This window comes from Talpa occidentalis, unplaced genomic scaffold, assembly GCF_014898055.3.
Source record: "Talpa occidentalis isolate TD23 unplaced genomic scaffold, MPIMG_talOcc4v2.1 talOcc4.17, whole genome shotgun sequence".
In the NCBI taxonomy this organism is placed as follows: domain Eukaryota; kingdom Metazoa; phylum Chordata; class Mammalia; order Eulipotyphla; family Talpidae; genus Talpa; species Talpa occidentalis.
Genome location: NW_023601754.1, coordinates 40,425,728 through 40,441,968, shown reverse-complemented (window position 1 = coordinate 40,441,968; position 16,241 = coordinate 40,425,728). Strand labels below are relative to the sequence as shown.

The following is a 16,241-nucleotide window of genomic DNA, read 5'->3' as shown; positions in this document are numbered from 1 at the left end:
CCGCTGCTCCCCTCAGCAGTGTACTTCGTCAATCTGCCTGTTCTGTTCCCCGCTCTGGCTCTGGTGAATCCTCTCATCCTCCCGCAATTCTGACTGTACCCAGTGCTTGTATAAATAAATCTTAAATATATATATATATAGTAAAAAAAAAAGGGATTAAAAAAACAAACTTTTCTTTCCCATCTTGCTACCTAGCGCTTTCAGTTTCTCTGCAGAACTAACATTTCTCTTGATGGCTAGTCCCTGGTTCCAATTTTTGAAAGTCCACATGACACATGACAAAATATTCCCTGCAATTCTATTCCTCCAGAGATCGACCTTCGTGAACATCTCCCTATATAGCACTTAGGCAGTTTTGTAGCACTTTTTATGCTCTTGAATTAATGGTTTTTTGGAAAGAAATTTAACATTTTAACGGACTGGAGGGCCACAAAATCCCCCCTCTTCAGCACCCTTGATCCCAGAGACCTCGAAGTAGTTTAATGACTTCCCCGCGCCTGCGCCTTCCTCTCTGCTACGGAAACTAGTGGGGGGCGTGCAGGCGCGGGAGTGGGGTTCTCTCATCGGCGCTTAATACCGGCGCATCTGTATGTGCACTCCTTTCCGCGAGCAAACTCCGCAGCTAGGTGACACATTGCCTGTAAGTTCACGTCGCGATTAGCAACTTGCAGGGCTGTGGTTATTCCGCGATTAAGCCCTCGGACACTCGGCCGCCGCCAGCGTGCCACAGCGCCGTGGTAAACTTTGTACAGCGACGCGCGGTGGGCACGAAGGTCCCGGGCCGGCCTCCCACTGGGTGAAAGGGCCCGTCTGAGCGGCTCTGCCAGTCCACGGGCACCCGCGAGGCGACTTCCGGTTGCCCTTACTAAAGATGTCGGGGGCAGCATCCCGCGCTCTCACTACAGCCTCGGTGCCCTCACCCGACATGGCGGCCTCCTGTCCCCGCCCCCTGGTTTCCTCCGTCTGGGGACAACAGCTACTCTGGCGATGGCGGCGGCAAGGGTGGCATCTCGCAGACTCCACGACCTGCTGACGCGACGTGAGTCACCTCGACCTCTGGGGGTCCGCGCACTGTCATGCTGCCAGCGACCGTAGGAAGGGGAGGCCCGTCCCGTGTCACATCGAGTCCCAGCCCTTCCGCTCACGGGTCCGTGGGCTCCCAGCCGAATTCTATAGGCCCCCGTTTTATAATGCGGTCCCTGACAGCTCAGTGTCCGAGAGCTGGGGTCAGGCCCACCATCAAGGGTCTGAAGTAGTTCTCAGAGCGAGGCCACTGATAAATGAATGCACCTGCGGTCTTCTGTCTCCCTGCTGGCAAACAGTTCTCTAAGGAGTGTGTGTTCCCTGCCCGCCCTCTGCTCTTGACAGTGCTGTCTCCTTCTAGGGTCACCCGAGACTCCTCCTTTATCTCCCCAGGTCTGACTTCCCCTTCCCGCCTGGGTCTCAGCGTTGGCCTTCAGGCCATGGGCTCTGCTGCACAAGAAAAGGCTTCCAAAGCAGCCCCGAGTGAAGCCCCAGACCACAACTATGAGTCCCTTCTAGTGATGTCTGCCCAGAAACACGTCCTACATGTGCAGATAAACCGGCCTGAGAAGAGGAATGCCATGAACAAGGCCTTCTGGAGGTCTGACCTGCAGATCCTGGAAGCCTGCCTGCAGGAGGAGGGGGCTGGGAGGGGTGTGCAGGGCAGATGGACAGGCGCATCTGTCCAGGGGGACCTGGGTGAGCAGCTGGGGATTCCCACCCTGAACACAGCCCTTTACTTTTTGCCCTTTCACAGGGAGATGGTGGAATGCTTCAACAAGATTGCAGAAGACGCAGACTGCAGGGTAGTGGTAATCTCTGGTGCAGGAAAAATGTTCACTGCAGGTACTAGATCCTTGCCACACCCACCCCTACTCCTGGGTATATGGCAGTGCTTCCTAATTAGACTTTTTTTTTTTTAAGATTTATTTATGCATTCAAGAACTGGGGTGTAGGCCAGAGGTGCAGGGGGTGAGCGGACTCACCAGAGACAAAGTGGGGAGCAGAACAGGAGGATCTACTGCTGAGGGGAGCAGCAGGCGAGACAGGAGAGGTCTGCTATGCCATGTGGGTCAGCTCCCTGGCTGGCCTGGGAATTGAACTTGTGCTACAGAGGCTGAGGATAGCTTGATAGCGCTGTCTTTAACCCCTGTGCCACCAGGGAGGCCCTCCTAATTAGACTTTTAAGCAGCTTCTAACTTTGACTTTCATCCTTTCAAAACTTTTAAAACATTCAAATACAGAAGTTAGTGCAATAGATCACGACAGGCTCAGAAGTTTGGGTTTCCATCCTGGATTTGTGACCTTGAACACGGCCCTTGACTTCTCTGTCTTGTGTGAGCGTGTCAGTGACATGTGTTAGAATAACACGCTTAAAATAACGTGCTTCGGCACACAAGCTGACTGCCGGTTGCCTGCTGGGTCTTTTGATTGTTCTACAGGTCTGTTCTTTAGATGGGATCATTTCCTTAGGCCACATTCACCGACACCCGGGTCATCTCTGTTCTGCTGTTAAACCCAACCAGTGATTTTTTGAATTTCACATTCTGTTGTTTTCAGGTCTCAAATTTCTATTTAGTCCTTTTTTAGACGTTGCATTTGTTCTAGCAGCTGAGTTGGGATCTGCTTTAACTCTCTTATCAGGCTGGGTTATACATGAACCAGAGGTTCAGACAGAATCCAGTCTCCTCTCTGGTTCTTTCCTTTCTGGACGTCACCCCTCACTTTCCAGCTACTCGTCCAGGTCACCCTGGACTCTGGCCTCTGGTTCTCCGAGCACAACACAAGACTACCCTACCAAGTCAGTCATGTGGTTCCAGTCCCTTCTAAGCGGCTAACTCCTGGGTGCCATCAGGCAATTATGTGTATCACCCACAACGAGGGCACGTAGCTGTCATCTGTGGCTGGTACTAGAAGTGGAGCCTCACGTTAATTTCTGCACAGGGACCCAGCCCGATGCTGGGAACCCAATTCTGAGACAGCCACGGCCCTGCCGGCGTGGAGATCCCCACTGCGAGGGGAAGACAGACCCAAACCATCTGTTTCCTCTGTTACATGGCTGCTATGGCCCTTATTTTCTCTCTACAACTCTGTTTTCCTTTCAGTCCACAGTGTCACTCCAGCCCCCTTCCCAGCCCCCTTCTGGGTGCAGGGACCTGCGGCTTCTGGCCTCTGCCCCCACGAGCTCGGGTAAGGAGGGAAGGTGAGGGCTGACCTGTTCCTGCAGGCCCAGCACCTCGCCTGTCAGCCCCCAGCGGGTGGTGGCTATCTTGCCCCTTATCAACAGCAAGAACCTGAAGGCCCGAAAGAAGAAAGTGGACTTAATTAGTAGTGTGAATGAGAGAATGAAACTACTAATTTAAAATACATAGAAGTAGCCCGTACTTATTTGGCTTTCTCGGAGCATCTAAGTACTTTACACAGAGTGATTCATTCTCACCACAACCCTACGAGACAGCGGCAATGATCCCCATTTTATAGGTGAGGAAACTGAGGCCCAGAGTGAGGGAGAAGCTCGCCCAGCTCTCACAGCTTATGTGGCAAAAATGGGATTCTCAGGCCTCCCTGGTGGCGCAAGGGGTTAAGCACCGCACTACGAAGCATTTCACAGACTCTGAAGTACGAGTTCGATCCCCGGCCAGCCAGGGCACATCCCACATGGCACAGCAGACCTCTCCTGTCTTGCCCGTGGCTCCCCCCCTCAGCAGTGTATTTCAGTCAGTCTGCCTGTTCTGTTCCCCACTCTGTCTCTGGTGAATCCTCTTACCCCCTGCTTCTCTCGCCTGTACCCCAGCTCTTGTATGCATAAATAAATAAATCTTAAAAAAAAAAAATGGGATTCTCAAGCTCAGGCTGCCTGGTCCTCGCTCTTGACCAGCCGATGATAACCTGGTGTGTGGCCTGCTGGTTCAAAGCCAGGGCTGCGGCCTGGGCACCCACCCCTTCCCCCACTGCCACCTGGGTACACCCCTCCAACCCCTCTGTGCCGAGGATTCCTCCTTGGAAGAAAATGGAGAGAACCTCCTCGGGTTGCCATGAGGACTAGGTTAGTAAGTGTAAAGCGTTGGGTACCCCAGCTGTTAGCGTGGGTGCTGGGAGGAACCACCGTGAGCTTAGCACTGAGGAACACTTAGCACTCACAAGGAATCCAGATGGGGGGCTTCTTTGCAGTGGGTAGTTCTTCCTTTGGAAGGGGACAGGGGCCTTTTATTTCCAGGGGTACTGATGTCAGTTTCTGTAGCTCAGGGTGGGGCGGGTAAACCAGAAAAGCCAGCAGGAGGAGGTGTGGCAAGGTGTGGGGCCCAGCCTGTCCTGGGAGACCTGTCCTGGGACCGAGCCCGCCCCTATACCTGGCGTGGGGGCCAGCAGTGCCAGCCGGTGATCCAGGCGGCCTGGCCCCTCTGAAACAGAGAGGGTAGCTGTGATAGTCACATATAGTCACGTGCCAGGCACGGTGCTAAGGGCCTGGGGCCAGCGGGAGTAGGGGGGCCTGTCTCCTTGAATCTTTGCAGCCCCATCTGCTCTGGAGATTTTTTTGTTTTTTTCATTTTAACAGGACAGGTTGATTGGGCCTCCCTGGTGGTGCAAGGGGTTAAGCGTCAGCACTATGAAGCTATCCACAGCCACTGCAGCACGAGTTTGATCTCCGGCCAGGGAGCTACCCACATGGCGCAGCAGACCTTTCTCGTCTCCCCGCTGCTCCCCTCAGCAGTGTATTTCAGTCAGTCTGCCTGTTCTGCTCCCTACTGTCTCTGGTGAATCCTTGCACCCACCACACCTCTGGTCTGCACCCCAGCTCTTGTATGGTAAATTAAATAATTTTTTTTTTTTTAAAGACAGGTTTGTTAGGAAAGGGAGAAAGATAAAAGAGGCACCTGTATAGTCACAGGGGGGCAGGAGAGCTGCCTCTCTGGAGGGCTTTACCCTCATTTTACAGAAAGGAAAGCAGGCCCAGTGAATGCAGTGACACATCGGGCAGTGCCATCTGGCCTGTGTTTAACCCGCACAAATTCCACTCGCCCCGAGCCAGCAGCACTGCAGTCGGGTTGCCTAATTACACAAGCCATGGAGGCAGCTGGCAAATCAGAGAATCGGGTTGTGGCCAGATGTGGGAATGCATTTGCTGGTTGTGCAAGGGCATGATTTAGAGAGCAGGTGAAAGGTCGAGATGAGAATGATTCACTCACAGAGGGAGAAAGTGAGGGGTGAGTCTGAACTATCCTGCAACTCAGCCTCACTGTCCAAACCTAAGTCATCCCCTTGGCTCACGAGGTCTCACACACGATGGGCCCCCAACACCTCTCTGCCTTTGCTCTTCCCACTGGCCCCCCTACTTGCCCAGACCAGGGGCATTTTTCTGCCAGGGCCTTTCCACTTGCTCTTCCTGGCATTTGGAGCTCTCTAGTCCCAAATAACCCCATAGCTGAGCCTCCCTGGTGGCACAGGGGGTTCAGTCTCAGCACTATCAAGCTATCCCTGGGCAGGGAGCCACCCTCATGGCACAGCAGACCTCTCCTGTCTCACCCGCTGCTCCCCTCAGCAGTGTATTTCAGTCCATCTGCCTGTTCTGCTCCCCGCTCTGTCTCTGGTGAGTCCTTTCACCCCTGCACCTCTGGCCTGTGCCCCAGTTCTTGTGTGCATAAATAAATAAATCTTTAAAAAAAATGTAACCCCAGGGCTTCCCCGGTGGCACAGCAGGTTGAATGCCGTGCTGTGAAGCTGTCCGCAGCCTCAGCAGTGCGGGTTTGATCCTGGCCGGCCAGCGAAAATCCCACATGGCGCAGCAGACCTCTCCTGACTCTCCCGCTGCTCCCCTCAGCAGTGTACTTCAGTCAGCCTGCCTGTTCTGCTCCCCACTCTGTCTCTGGTGAATCCTCTCACCCTCCCGCGCCTCTGGCCTGTATAAAAATAAATACATCTCAAAAAAAAAAAAATGTAACCCCATAGCTTCCTCCCTCTCCTCCAGATCTTCACTCAGAAGTCACTTTTTCAGGGAGCGGATCCCTGACCACCCCATTTAACACTACAGCAGCCCTCGCTGCACGCCTGCACACACACTATTCCACTTCCATCTTTTATTTTTCTGTTTAGCCCTTATCACCTCCCTACGAAACATGTTCACACTCACTCATCTCCCCCAAGAAGGGCAGCTCCAGGGGGGGCAGGGATTGCTGTCTACACTGCTCACTTACAGAGCGCCTCATGGGACTGGATCCCCTGCAGGCCCTGGGGCTGCACTCTGGGGCCAGAAGACAAGTCCTCTGCTTGGGGAGGGAGTTCCCCTCCTAGACAGGAGCGAGCACTAAATGACAGACACGCGCAAGGGAAGTGCAGGAGATCAGGAGATAAGGCAGGAGGACAGGCGAGTGATCGAGTGATCGCTATTGAGACAGGGTGGCTGAGCAGGCCTGTCTGACGTGGTGACCTTTGAGCTGTGCCCAGAATAATGGAGTCAGTCTTGTAACAACCCCAGGGGAGCTCTGTTCATGGCAGGGAGCAGTAGGCACAAAGGCCCTGGGACAGGAACGTGTTGCAGCTTTGGAACAAGTACCGGAGGCCCGTGGCCCCAAAGGAATAGTTGGAAATGATGTTTGTTGCGGCGCCGGCCAGGTCTTGGCAGAGACCTTGCATTTTATTCTCGGTGGGATGGGAAGCAGAGGGACAGCCTGGAGGCGTGTGGGGAACAGACAGTGCAGCAGCAGTGGGTGCTGGGGAAACGCTGTGCAGGTGCATAGAAGAAGGATGAGTGGAGGAAAAGGAAGATCTGGGATTGCTTTAAAGCTAGAGCCACACAACGTGCTACGTCTCTGGCCTTCCAGACCAGGCGACATCGCGGCCACCAATTGCTTTGCTGATGCCAAAGCCCTGACCACCCTGGTGCCAGCTGCGTGGCTCTGGCTGTGGAATCCCAACGCCACTGCTCACTAGCCCGCGTGAGCCTGGGTGAGGGACTTAGCTCCTCTGCTTCAGTTTGTTCCCCTTCCCCAAATTAGGACCCCCGTCAAGGACGTGGTGAGGATACAGGGCTGACGGAGTGAACGCTAGCTTTTCCTGACTTCACAGCCCACACGCCCTCCCTCCGTGAGCTCCGTGTTGCCTCCTGCACTGTGGTGGTTTTGGAGTGTGGCATCCATCTTGCCCCGGAGCAGACTTCTGCTTGGGGTGGTGGGGGGCCCTGGGGAGCGAGGTGAGCCTTCTCTACCTCCACACCAGGCATCGACCTAATGGACATGGCCTCGGACATCCTTCAGCCCCATGGAGAAGACGTGGCCCGCATCAGCTGGAACCTCCGTCGTTTCATTACCAAGTACCAAGAGACCTTCAGTGTCATTGAGAAGGTGATGCTGGGGGGCTACCAGGGCACCCTCGGCCCACTCCTCCTGGGCCAGACCTGACCTCGCCCCTTCTGTTCCCTTCCAGTGCCCTAAGCCTGTGATTGCTGCCATCCATGGGGGCTGCATTGGCGGAGGTGAGTCTGCACCCACCCGCCAGCCTGGGCTCACTCCGGCTGGATGCTGATTGGCTGCTGCCCTGCTGCCTCAGCTTTGTTGCTATATAGACTTTGTTCCAAGTTGCAACCCCAGCATCTGGGAGGAGGGCTTGGATCTGGTGATTGTTGACTGTCCCTGGCCTCTCTCCCAGGCGTGGACCTCATCACCGCCTGTGACATCCGGTACTGTGCCCAGGATGCGTTCTTCCAGGTGAAGGTGAGCCATCATCCTGAGCTGCTTGCTCTGGTCCTTCTTAGAGCTGCCAGGGAGTGGCAAATCCGGGGGGTGGGGGGCAGAGCAGGGGTGCTGTGGGCCAAGGGGTTAGGGGTGGAGGGCTTGGAGTGAGCCTGGAAGGCTTTCATGGAAGTTAGGCAGCACTGAACCTTAAAAAGACTTGGCCACAGGAAGTCAAGAGTAGGTCACACCGTCCTGGTGAGATCAGGAAGGAGTTAATGTCTGGGGGCAGGGATGAGGCTGGGGGTGCTGCAGGGCTGGTGCTGGAAAGGGCCCACCTATGGCGTCAGGTGGGAGATATTTCTTCGGGAGATAGATGTGGCTGACCCTAAAGAATTGGGAAGGGCCCTGCTTGGATTCAAGCATTTACATGGGAATGGGGAGGTGCACTGGGGGGCAGTCTCTAAGGTGGAAGTGGAGTGGGGCCTCTGCATAGATGCAGAATTTCACTGGCACCGACACTGCACGGGGGGCCACACTGGGCAGAAACCGGGCACTGACACGATTGCTGTCCACCCTCTAGGAGGTGGATGTGGGTCTGGCGGCGGATGTGGGGACGCTGCAGCGCCTACCCAGAGTCATCGGGAACCAGAGGTAGGTGGAGGGAGCCTGGCGGAGGGAACTGCAGGACACTCCCAGACCAGGGATGGCTTCAGCCCCCTAATATCCTCGTCCTGTTGCAGCCTGGTCAACGAGCTGGCCTTCACCGCCCGAAAAATGATGGCTCACGAGGCCCAGGAATGTGGGCTGGTCAGGTAGGGGTCGCGGCAGGTGCTGTGAAGACCTCAGGGCAGCTCGGAGGCCCCAGAGTCCCGCTGTGCCCTCACGCACAGATTCCCAGTGACTCCTCGCTGGGTGATGGGGTTTTTAAAATTCGGGCGTCTGGTGCCTTGCTCTGATGGGTCACTTTCACTGGCAGGAAGGGGGTGGAGGGGAGCCCATCACAGACCGATTGAGCCCCCACCCCCTTCATCCGCAGTCGGGTGTTTCCAGACAAGCAGGCCATGCTGGACGCCGCCTTTGAGCTGGCGGCCGAGATTTCCAGCAAGAGCCCGGTGGCGGTGCAGGGCACCAAAGTCAACCTGGTCTACTCGCGCGACCACTCCGTGGCGGAAGGCCTCAACTACATGGTGAGCCCCCGCGACCCCCCACAGCCCCCTCCAGCCCTGAGCAGCCAATCAGGGCTCTGCTGCGGGTGCGCCCCTATTGTCGCTGGTCCAACTCCTCGCCCCTGTCACCCGCCCCGCGCAGGCGTCCTGGAACATGAGCATGCTGCAGACGGACGACATCGTCAGGTCCGTGCAGGCCGCGATCGAGAAGAAGGACCTGAAGGGCGTCCCGTTCTCCAAGCTCTGAGAGCCGTCGCGCCCGGCCCCGCCGCTCCTCGTGCTGCTGTTTGCGCACCCCACGTAGCGGGGACCTGCCCGGGGCCGCCACCGCGGTGCCATCCCTGCCAGTCTCCAGCTTATCACTTTACAACACAGATGTCCTTCCCCCTACGGCCTTATCGTTCCAGTAACAATAAAGCGATGTAGCGCACCTGGCGCCCTTCTTGGAGAGACAGGACATGTGGAAGGGAGCCACGGGCAGCGGGGCACTCCCCGAGACGGCAGGTGGCCCACAAAACGGAGGGGTGGTGGGGAGGACGGGCCAGGCCAGAGTCACGCGAGTTGACCTGCGAGGCCACAGGCCCGCCCCACCCTTGCTGGAGGGCCACTCCCCGCCTGGCGCCCCCGGACTGCCCTGCAGAGCCGGGTCGGCTGCTCGAGGCCGGGGAGAAGCCACCGCTGCGGCTCCTGGGCCAGCGGCCGCGGTTCTTTACTCTTCGGGGTTTCTTGGCTGTTTAGCATGCCGCCTGCAGCCCCCGCCCTGGAAACTTGGAAGCGCGCGGGGGGCTCTATTCAGGGCCTGCTGTGTGCTGCTGTCTCCTCTGAGCATTGAACCTAGCGGTGGCTTTCCAGGGCGGTGTGAAGGTGGGACAGCCCCATTTTACAGATGGGCACATTGAGGTGAAGGTCCTGCCCCAACGTCACAGTCAGGAAGTGGCAGACACAGGAAGCCAGAAATCAGTGCTCTGAGTCACTCCAGAGACCACACAAAGGGGTAGCACGGGCATGCCAAAAATGCAGGTGTTTTCCCAATGCTGGCAATGTCAAGAGCGCCTTGATCCTCCCTGCTTCAGCTCATTGCCACTGCCCAACTGTTGGGGATCATGCCATGCCCTGCCCTGCCCTGCCCTGCCCTGCCCAGCTGACCTCACCCACCCTCTGCTAACAAAGGATCTGATAACGCCCTGGTGGGGCCAAAGGTCCCTGCACTTCCTCTTTGCATCAGTCTGGAAGTGGGGGTCCTGATCTGAGCCCCCCCGGGTGGGTCCAGATGAGCTGGGTTCTGGCTAGTTACCAGAGAGGCTACAAAGAAAGAGACTAGGGGGTGCCCTGGGGAAACCTGGAACCTGGCAACGGTGGAGGGCCCCGTGAACGGTGACCTGTCAGCCCCGCCCTGGTGCGTAGGTATAAGAGGCGCCGACCCGGCCGCGGTCCCCACTCCCGCAGCTCTTCTCCCGCGACCGGACACCAGCCCAGCCTCCAGATGGCCTACGTCCCGGCACCGGGCTACCAGCCCACCTTCAACCCGGTGAGGCTGCGGCCCAGGCCCTGGCCGAGCGCCAACCTGACCACTGCCCCCCACCCGGCCCTCTGAGCACCCCCACCCAGGACCTTTGGGTCTGTTATGCCCAATACTGACCCCAGTGCTGGATTTGTTCCCGGCCTGACATCTGGGGGTCCAGGCCCACGCCTAACTCTCACCCCCTAGCTTCCTCTCCTTGCTGTAGGGGCGTGGGGGGTACTTTTTTTCCTCAATGAGGGAGAAAGCCTGCAACAGCGCCCCTCACCCGACCCTTCCACAGACGCTGCCTTACAGGCAGATCATCCCGGGCGGCCTCAGGGCCGGGATGTCCGTGTACATCCAGGGAGAGGCTGACGATCACATGAAGAGGTGAGACCTCCCCGTGCCGGGCTGGGCTGAGGGGGGACTGCTAAGGGGGGTGCTTCCCAGGGGAAGCGGGGAGGCACTCTGCGCATTGCACTGACCAGCCTGCTCTGGGGAGGCCAGGGCTTGGTGATCAGCTGAGGATGGGGGGGTCCTGGGGACTGGGAGGGGTCAGGGAGGCTCACCCTGGGAAGTGGTCCCAGAGTTGGCACGTTGGATGGAAAAAGGGGAGTCCCCTCCCAGCTTGTCACTTACTGGCTGTGTGATGGGGGAAGCGACTGTACCTCTCTGCGCTCTGGGGTTCCCGTCTTTATAACGGATCTGTCCCCAAGGGCATTCCATGCGGACAGGGCAGGCAGTGCGCAGGCCCCCGGACAGGGGTGCGCCTGCCTTGTGGGAATATCTCTGGGGATGTTGGCGTGAGGGGGTGTAAGCCCAGCTCTGACTTGGGTGTCCACCGGGCCGTGGGACCACGGGGAACAGGGCCTGCAGTGGCCGGGGAGGGATGGAGGCCCGGACTGATAAATGTAGGGTTCCTAGACACAGGCCTGGCGCATGGCGAGAGCCGGGCAAACGGGGGTCCCGGCAGCATCCTGCTGAGGTTGGAGGAGGGGAGGAGGCAGCCTAACAAGGCAAGGGGGTGAACAAGGAGGCTTGAGGCCTGGAACTTAGGGGTTCGGCCCCCATCCCTCACTTGGGTCCATAGTGCCAGTCCCCTATCTGCCCCCAAATCCCGGGACAGGGGGCTGTGGGGGAGGGCCCGGCCCTGGCAAGCGGGGCCAGGGGAAGAGCCCTTCCTGCGCCCCCAGGTTCTCCGTGAACTTCACCACGGGGCAGGACCCGGAGGCGGACATCGCCTTCCACTTCAACCCCCGCTTCGACGGCTGGGACAAGGTGGTCTTCAACACCAAGCAGGGCGGCAAATGGGGCAGCGAGGAGAAGAAGAGGAGCATGCCCTTCAAAAAGGGCGCCTCCTTCGAGATGGTGTTCATGATCTTCCAGGAGCACTACAAGGTCAGACCCAGCTCCCCTCTCCCCCCCCAATATCTCAGCCCAGGAGACAAAGGTTCAGAGAGGTGATGTCACTTCCCTGCGGTCACACAGCCTCAAGGTGTCAGGCTAGGCCTCGAACCCCACTCGTCTGGTGCCCGGACCCCAGCTCACACCTTATTCCTTCCCAGCCTCACCCCAGACTAAGTGCTCTGTTCTCTCGCCTCTGCTAATCTGCGAACTGATCCTTGACTCAGACTTGGCCTCCGAGCTGCTCACTCTGAGGCCAGCTCAGCTGACCCTCCCCCAAGGCCTTTGCCCCCAAGGGAAAGATCCCTATTCCCTGCTTCCTGGCTTGACCTCCCCAAAGTCACGGCCGGGGGCTGCTCTGACCTCACCCCTGCCCTCCAGGTGGTGGTGAACGGAAGCCCCTTCTATGAGTACGGCCACCGGATCCCCCTGCAGTTGGTCACCCACCTGCACGTGGATGGGGACCTGAGCCTCTACTCCATCAACTTCCTCGGCGGCCAGCCCGCCCCAAGCCAGGTGTGCACGCTCTCTGGCCTGCTTCCTCCCAGAACCCCCACATCTGCTTATTTCCTGGTCGTCTGCTCTGTCCCAGTCCCTCCGGCGGGTGAGGGGACGTCCCAGCAGGGACCGAGGGAGACCACAGTGGGATCAGCGGACACCGTTGGCCACGAGAGTCAGGGCAGGGACATACAGGGGGTTGGGAGAGTGCAGAGGAAGGCTTCCTGGAGGAGGTGTGGAGTCAGGAGGCAAAGGAAACCCACAGGGATCGCAATAAGTTCGCAAGCGGTAGCTACAATCATGAGTCACCAGAAAGACTTCCTTCAAATCACAGTGAGCTCCCGCTACACACAAAAGAAGGGCGATTCTGAGTGGCACCCACAAGCCCTGGTGGGTGAGGCTGTGGAGGGGCCCCGCCCTTTCCTTGCAGGGTGCCCAGAATGTCTGGGAAAGCTGAATAGGCACATGCTGTGACCTGGAAGCTCCAGGCCCAGGCGCACAGGGACAGACGGCCTCAGACACAGGCCCTAGAACCACCCCCCACCCCTCTGTACTGCAGCCGAGGCCCCAGACACCCCAGCCTGAGCGCACCCTAGCATCTCGGCAGGAGAAGTGCGCTGACCACCAGCCCCACTGGAGAGTGTGGGAACCGAGGCAGGCCCAGGGCCACTGAGCTGACAGGGCAGAGGGTGGGCCCAACACAGGGGGCGGGTCCGTGCTGGACACCACACTGACGGGGAAGCTTCCAGAAGGCCTTCATCCCTAAGGGCGCCACCGGCCTGTGGGTGTTCATGTGGCCCTTTTGCTTCTTTAACATAGTTAAGGAAGAAAAGCAACAGCAGAGCTGTTTCCACTCGCTGGCTGCGCAAGGCAGGCGGGCGGGAGGGCGCTGGGGAGAGCGATGGCTGCCAGCAGGGGAAGGCGCTCCTGGCGGAAGATCCACCTGAGAAGGGGCAGATGAGAGGGAAACCGACAGGCAGGGAGACAGAGGCCGAGGCGACCCGCTGAGAGGCTGAGCCAGGCGAGGGCCAGGCGGGAAGTCTGGGGTTCCCAGCTGCCGCCCCTCCCCGCCGTGGTGGTCTGGAGGGTCAGGGAATGAGGGGGGCGAGGGGGGGCACTGGGTGGATCTGGGATGCCCCGGGTTGAGGGGGAGGAGAGGCGGGGAGGGTCTTGGGACACCAGGGAGGCCGGAGGGGCGGGGTGGCAGGGTGGACGGGCCCTGTCCTGAGAGGGTGCTGCGAGGTGCCGGAGCTCCCTACACGGTGGGTCCCTGTCCACTAATGCGCCCTTGGAGGCCCCCTTGGCAGCCCCCAGGCCCTAGTCTGGGTCCCACCCATCACCTCCTCTCTCTGTGCCCACAGGGACTCGCGGTTTGTCCGCCTCATCCAGTAAGTGCCTGCTGGCAGGGGTGGATCTCCTCTGGAGATGGGGGGCAGTGACTGGGAGGTCCTGGGCAGCCCGAGGACCCCCCTCTCACGACCTCCCCCTCCCCCCCGTCTGCGCAGGGTCACGGGCACACCCAGATGCCAAGCAACCCCCTACCACCGAGCAATCTGCCCGTAAGCTGTGTGGCCGTCGGTGGGGCTGGGGGTGGTGAGAGTTGAGGGGGTCGGTGAGATGGGACCCCCCGTTGCACAAACCCAGCACCAAGAGAAACACCTGCATGAGTGGGGCGCTGCGCCTGTGACTGAATATGACAGAATCATCTTTTTCATTTCACAGACCATGGAGGGACCTCCAGTCTTCAACCCAGTAAGGCAGCCGGGGGGTGCAGGGGAGGGGCTTGAGGGGCAGCAGGAGCCCTGGGCAGGGGCCCCTAGTCATGGGACCCCCTGAGAGCGGGGTGGGGGTTGGGGGGAAGCCCAGACAGGACGGGCTGACGGCCAGGGTGGGGCGCGACGGCGTCTGGGGAGGGCTCCTGGGTGGAACAGGCAGCCCGCTCTGAAAACATGGCCTATACTGGCTTTGGGTGACCTGAGAGTTGACGGGGCCCCATATTCTCTCCACAGCCTGTGCCATACACAGGGAGACTGCAGGGGGGGCTCACAGCCCGAAGAACCATCATCATCAAGGGCTTCATACCCCTCTACGGCAAGAGGTATGCGATGGAGGTTGAGGTGGGAACCTTCGGGGCCCCCTCCCCAGACCCAGGGTCTGGACGCTCGGCCTCTTCCCTTGGGGAACCAGAAGCTGGACCCCCACCTGACTCCCACCTTCCTCCCTGCCCCTAGCTTTGTCATCAACTTCAAGGTGGGGTGCACCGGAGACCTGGCTCTGCACTTTAACCCCCGCCTGAGTGAGGGCACCCTGACTCGGAACAGCTACCTGAGAGGCTCGTGGGGATCAGAGGAGAGAAGCAGCACCTTCAACCCGTTTCGGCCCGGACAATACTTCGACGTGAGTAGGGGTCCTCCCCCCACCCCCACCCCCGAAGCCCCTCCCCGGGCCTGGCCTCACACCACCCTCTCCCGGCAGCTGTCCATCCGCTGCGGCCTGGATCGCTTCAAGCTCTACGCCAACGGCCAGCACCTCTTTGACTTCGCCCACCGGCTGACAGCCTTCCACACGGTGGACACCTTGGAGGTCCTGGGCGACGTCACCTTGTCCTACGTCCAGATCTGACCCCGGGGTCCTGATGCATGGGGGGGTGGGCATCCTGCTGACGCCCTTGGAGCCCTAATAAAGTGTCTCGCTGCCTCATTCACATGTGCGTGGCCCCACCCCTCCCTCTTGCTTCCTCCGTGGAGCTTCCCGGAGACGTGGGGACACAGCTGCACGGGCAGGGGCAGGTTCACGGAGACAGCAGATTCCAGAAGTTCAGAAGTAGCCACGGGGACTCAGACCCTGGTGGGCAAGGCTGTCTCGGGGGCACTCCTTAGATGGTAAGAAATTGGGGTCAGCTGACCCCAGAGGGCCACCCAGCCTTTACCACGGGGCCTGGGCATCGCCTGACCACTGGACACCACCACCCACTCATCCCAGTGCCCGCTAGGATGCCAGCGGGTGGCGACTACATATGGCCGGTGTCCTGCAGAAGCAGGGGTGTGGGGGGAAGTAAGCGAGGGAGACAGGAGAGACAGAGGGGTCAGTCCCAGGGAGTTTTCTCTCCTCCTCTCAAAGAAGCAGCGATAGTGCCCTCTGCAGGCCAAGGCTGGGCTGTTTTTAAACTTGGTTCTTTCCAAAGACCCCAGGTGACTGAAAAAGTGCCCCAAGGGGAACATTTTAAAGTGGGTGGGTCAGTCCCTCCCGAGAAACCACATTCCGGGTCTGGCCCTACAGAGCCAGTGACCTTTGCCTTGGGTCAAAAACAACTGTGTTAAGAAACCATCCAGCAAACCTTTGCTTTGAACTTTGTTCTGCATCACGAGGACTGATGAGGGACTTTTTGCCAGAGGATAGAATCACCAGCTGGTGATGTCAGAACAGCTCAAGTCTGACAACGATAGTTACTTTTCTTTTTTTTTAACTATACTTCCGGGGTCATTTTTTCCTCCTGCATCTGTGCTAGTCACTGCCCCCCACCCCACCAACGCCCTAAGCTCTTCCTGCACATCTGCTCCTCCCTTTCCCCCAACCCCTCTGGATACTGATGGAGGAGAGAATAGACAATCTAGAGGAGGCATCAGGTGACTAAAACCTGACTCACACAGGAGGTGGGTGTGGAGGGGATTAAGGTGACCATTAACCCAGCCAAAGAAACCAAGATCCTTAGGGCCAGTGCCTTATCACAGGCATAAGGCCCGAGCAGGCATCAGGCGCTGTCGGGAGTGTCCGGAGCACAGACCTGAGGGTAAAAATATAGAGACTGGGGCCTCCCTGGTGGCGCAGCAGTTGAGCACTGGGCTGCGAAGCTGCCCACAGCCTCTGCAGCGCCAGTTTGATCCCCGGCCACTGGCGAGGGTCCCACATGGTGCGCAGACCTCTCCTGCCGCCCGCTGCTCCCCTCAGCAGTGTGCTTCGGTCCTTCTGCCTGTTCTGCTC

At 58.7% G+C, this 16,241-nt stretch overlaps 2 protein-coding genes across 2 annotated transcripts; both read left to right on the top strand.

Annotated features, from left to right (window-relative positions):
• Positions 1-914: 914 nt before the first annotated feature.
• On the top strand, positions 915-9,319 carry ECH1 (enoyl-CoA hydratase 1). The gene is made up of 10 exons (XM_037516508.2): positions 915-1,039; positions 1,417-1,624; positions 1,781-1,869; positions 7,237-7,361; positions 7,444-7,492; positions 7,666-7,730; positions 8,272-8,342; positions 8,432-8,503; positions 8,728-8,878; positions 9,000-9,319. Exons 1-10 carry the CDS (start codon positions 988-990, stop codon positions 9,102-9,104), a joined length of 987 nt encoding a protein of 328 aa, XP_037372405.1. The 5' UTR covers positions 915-987; the 3' UTR covers positions 9,105-9,319.
• Positions 9,320-10,340: 1,021 nt separating this feature from the next.
• On the top strand, positions 10,341-14,882 carry LGALS4 (galectin 4). The gene is made up of 9 exons (XM_037518147.1): positions 10,341-10,385; positions 10,660-10,748; positions 11,552-11,756; positions 12,144-12,278; positions 13,766-13,819; positions 13,983-14,012; positions 14,270-14,358; positions 14,492-14,657; positions 14,736-14,882. Exons 1-9 carry the CDS (start codon positions 10,341-10,343, stop codon positions 14,880-14,882), a joined length of 960 nt encoding a protein of 319 aa, XP_037374044.1.
• Positions 14,883-16,241: the final 1,359 nt, after the last annotated feature.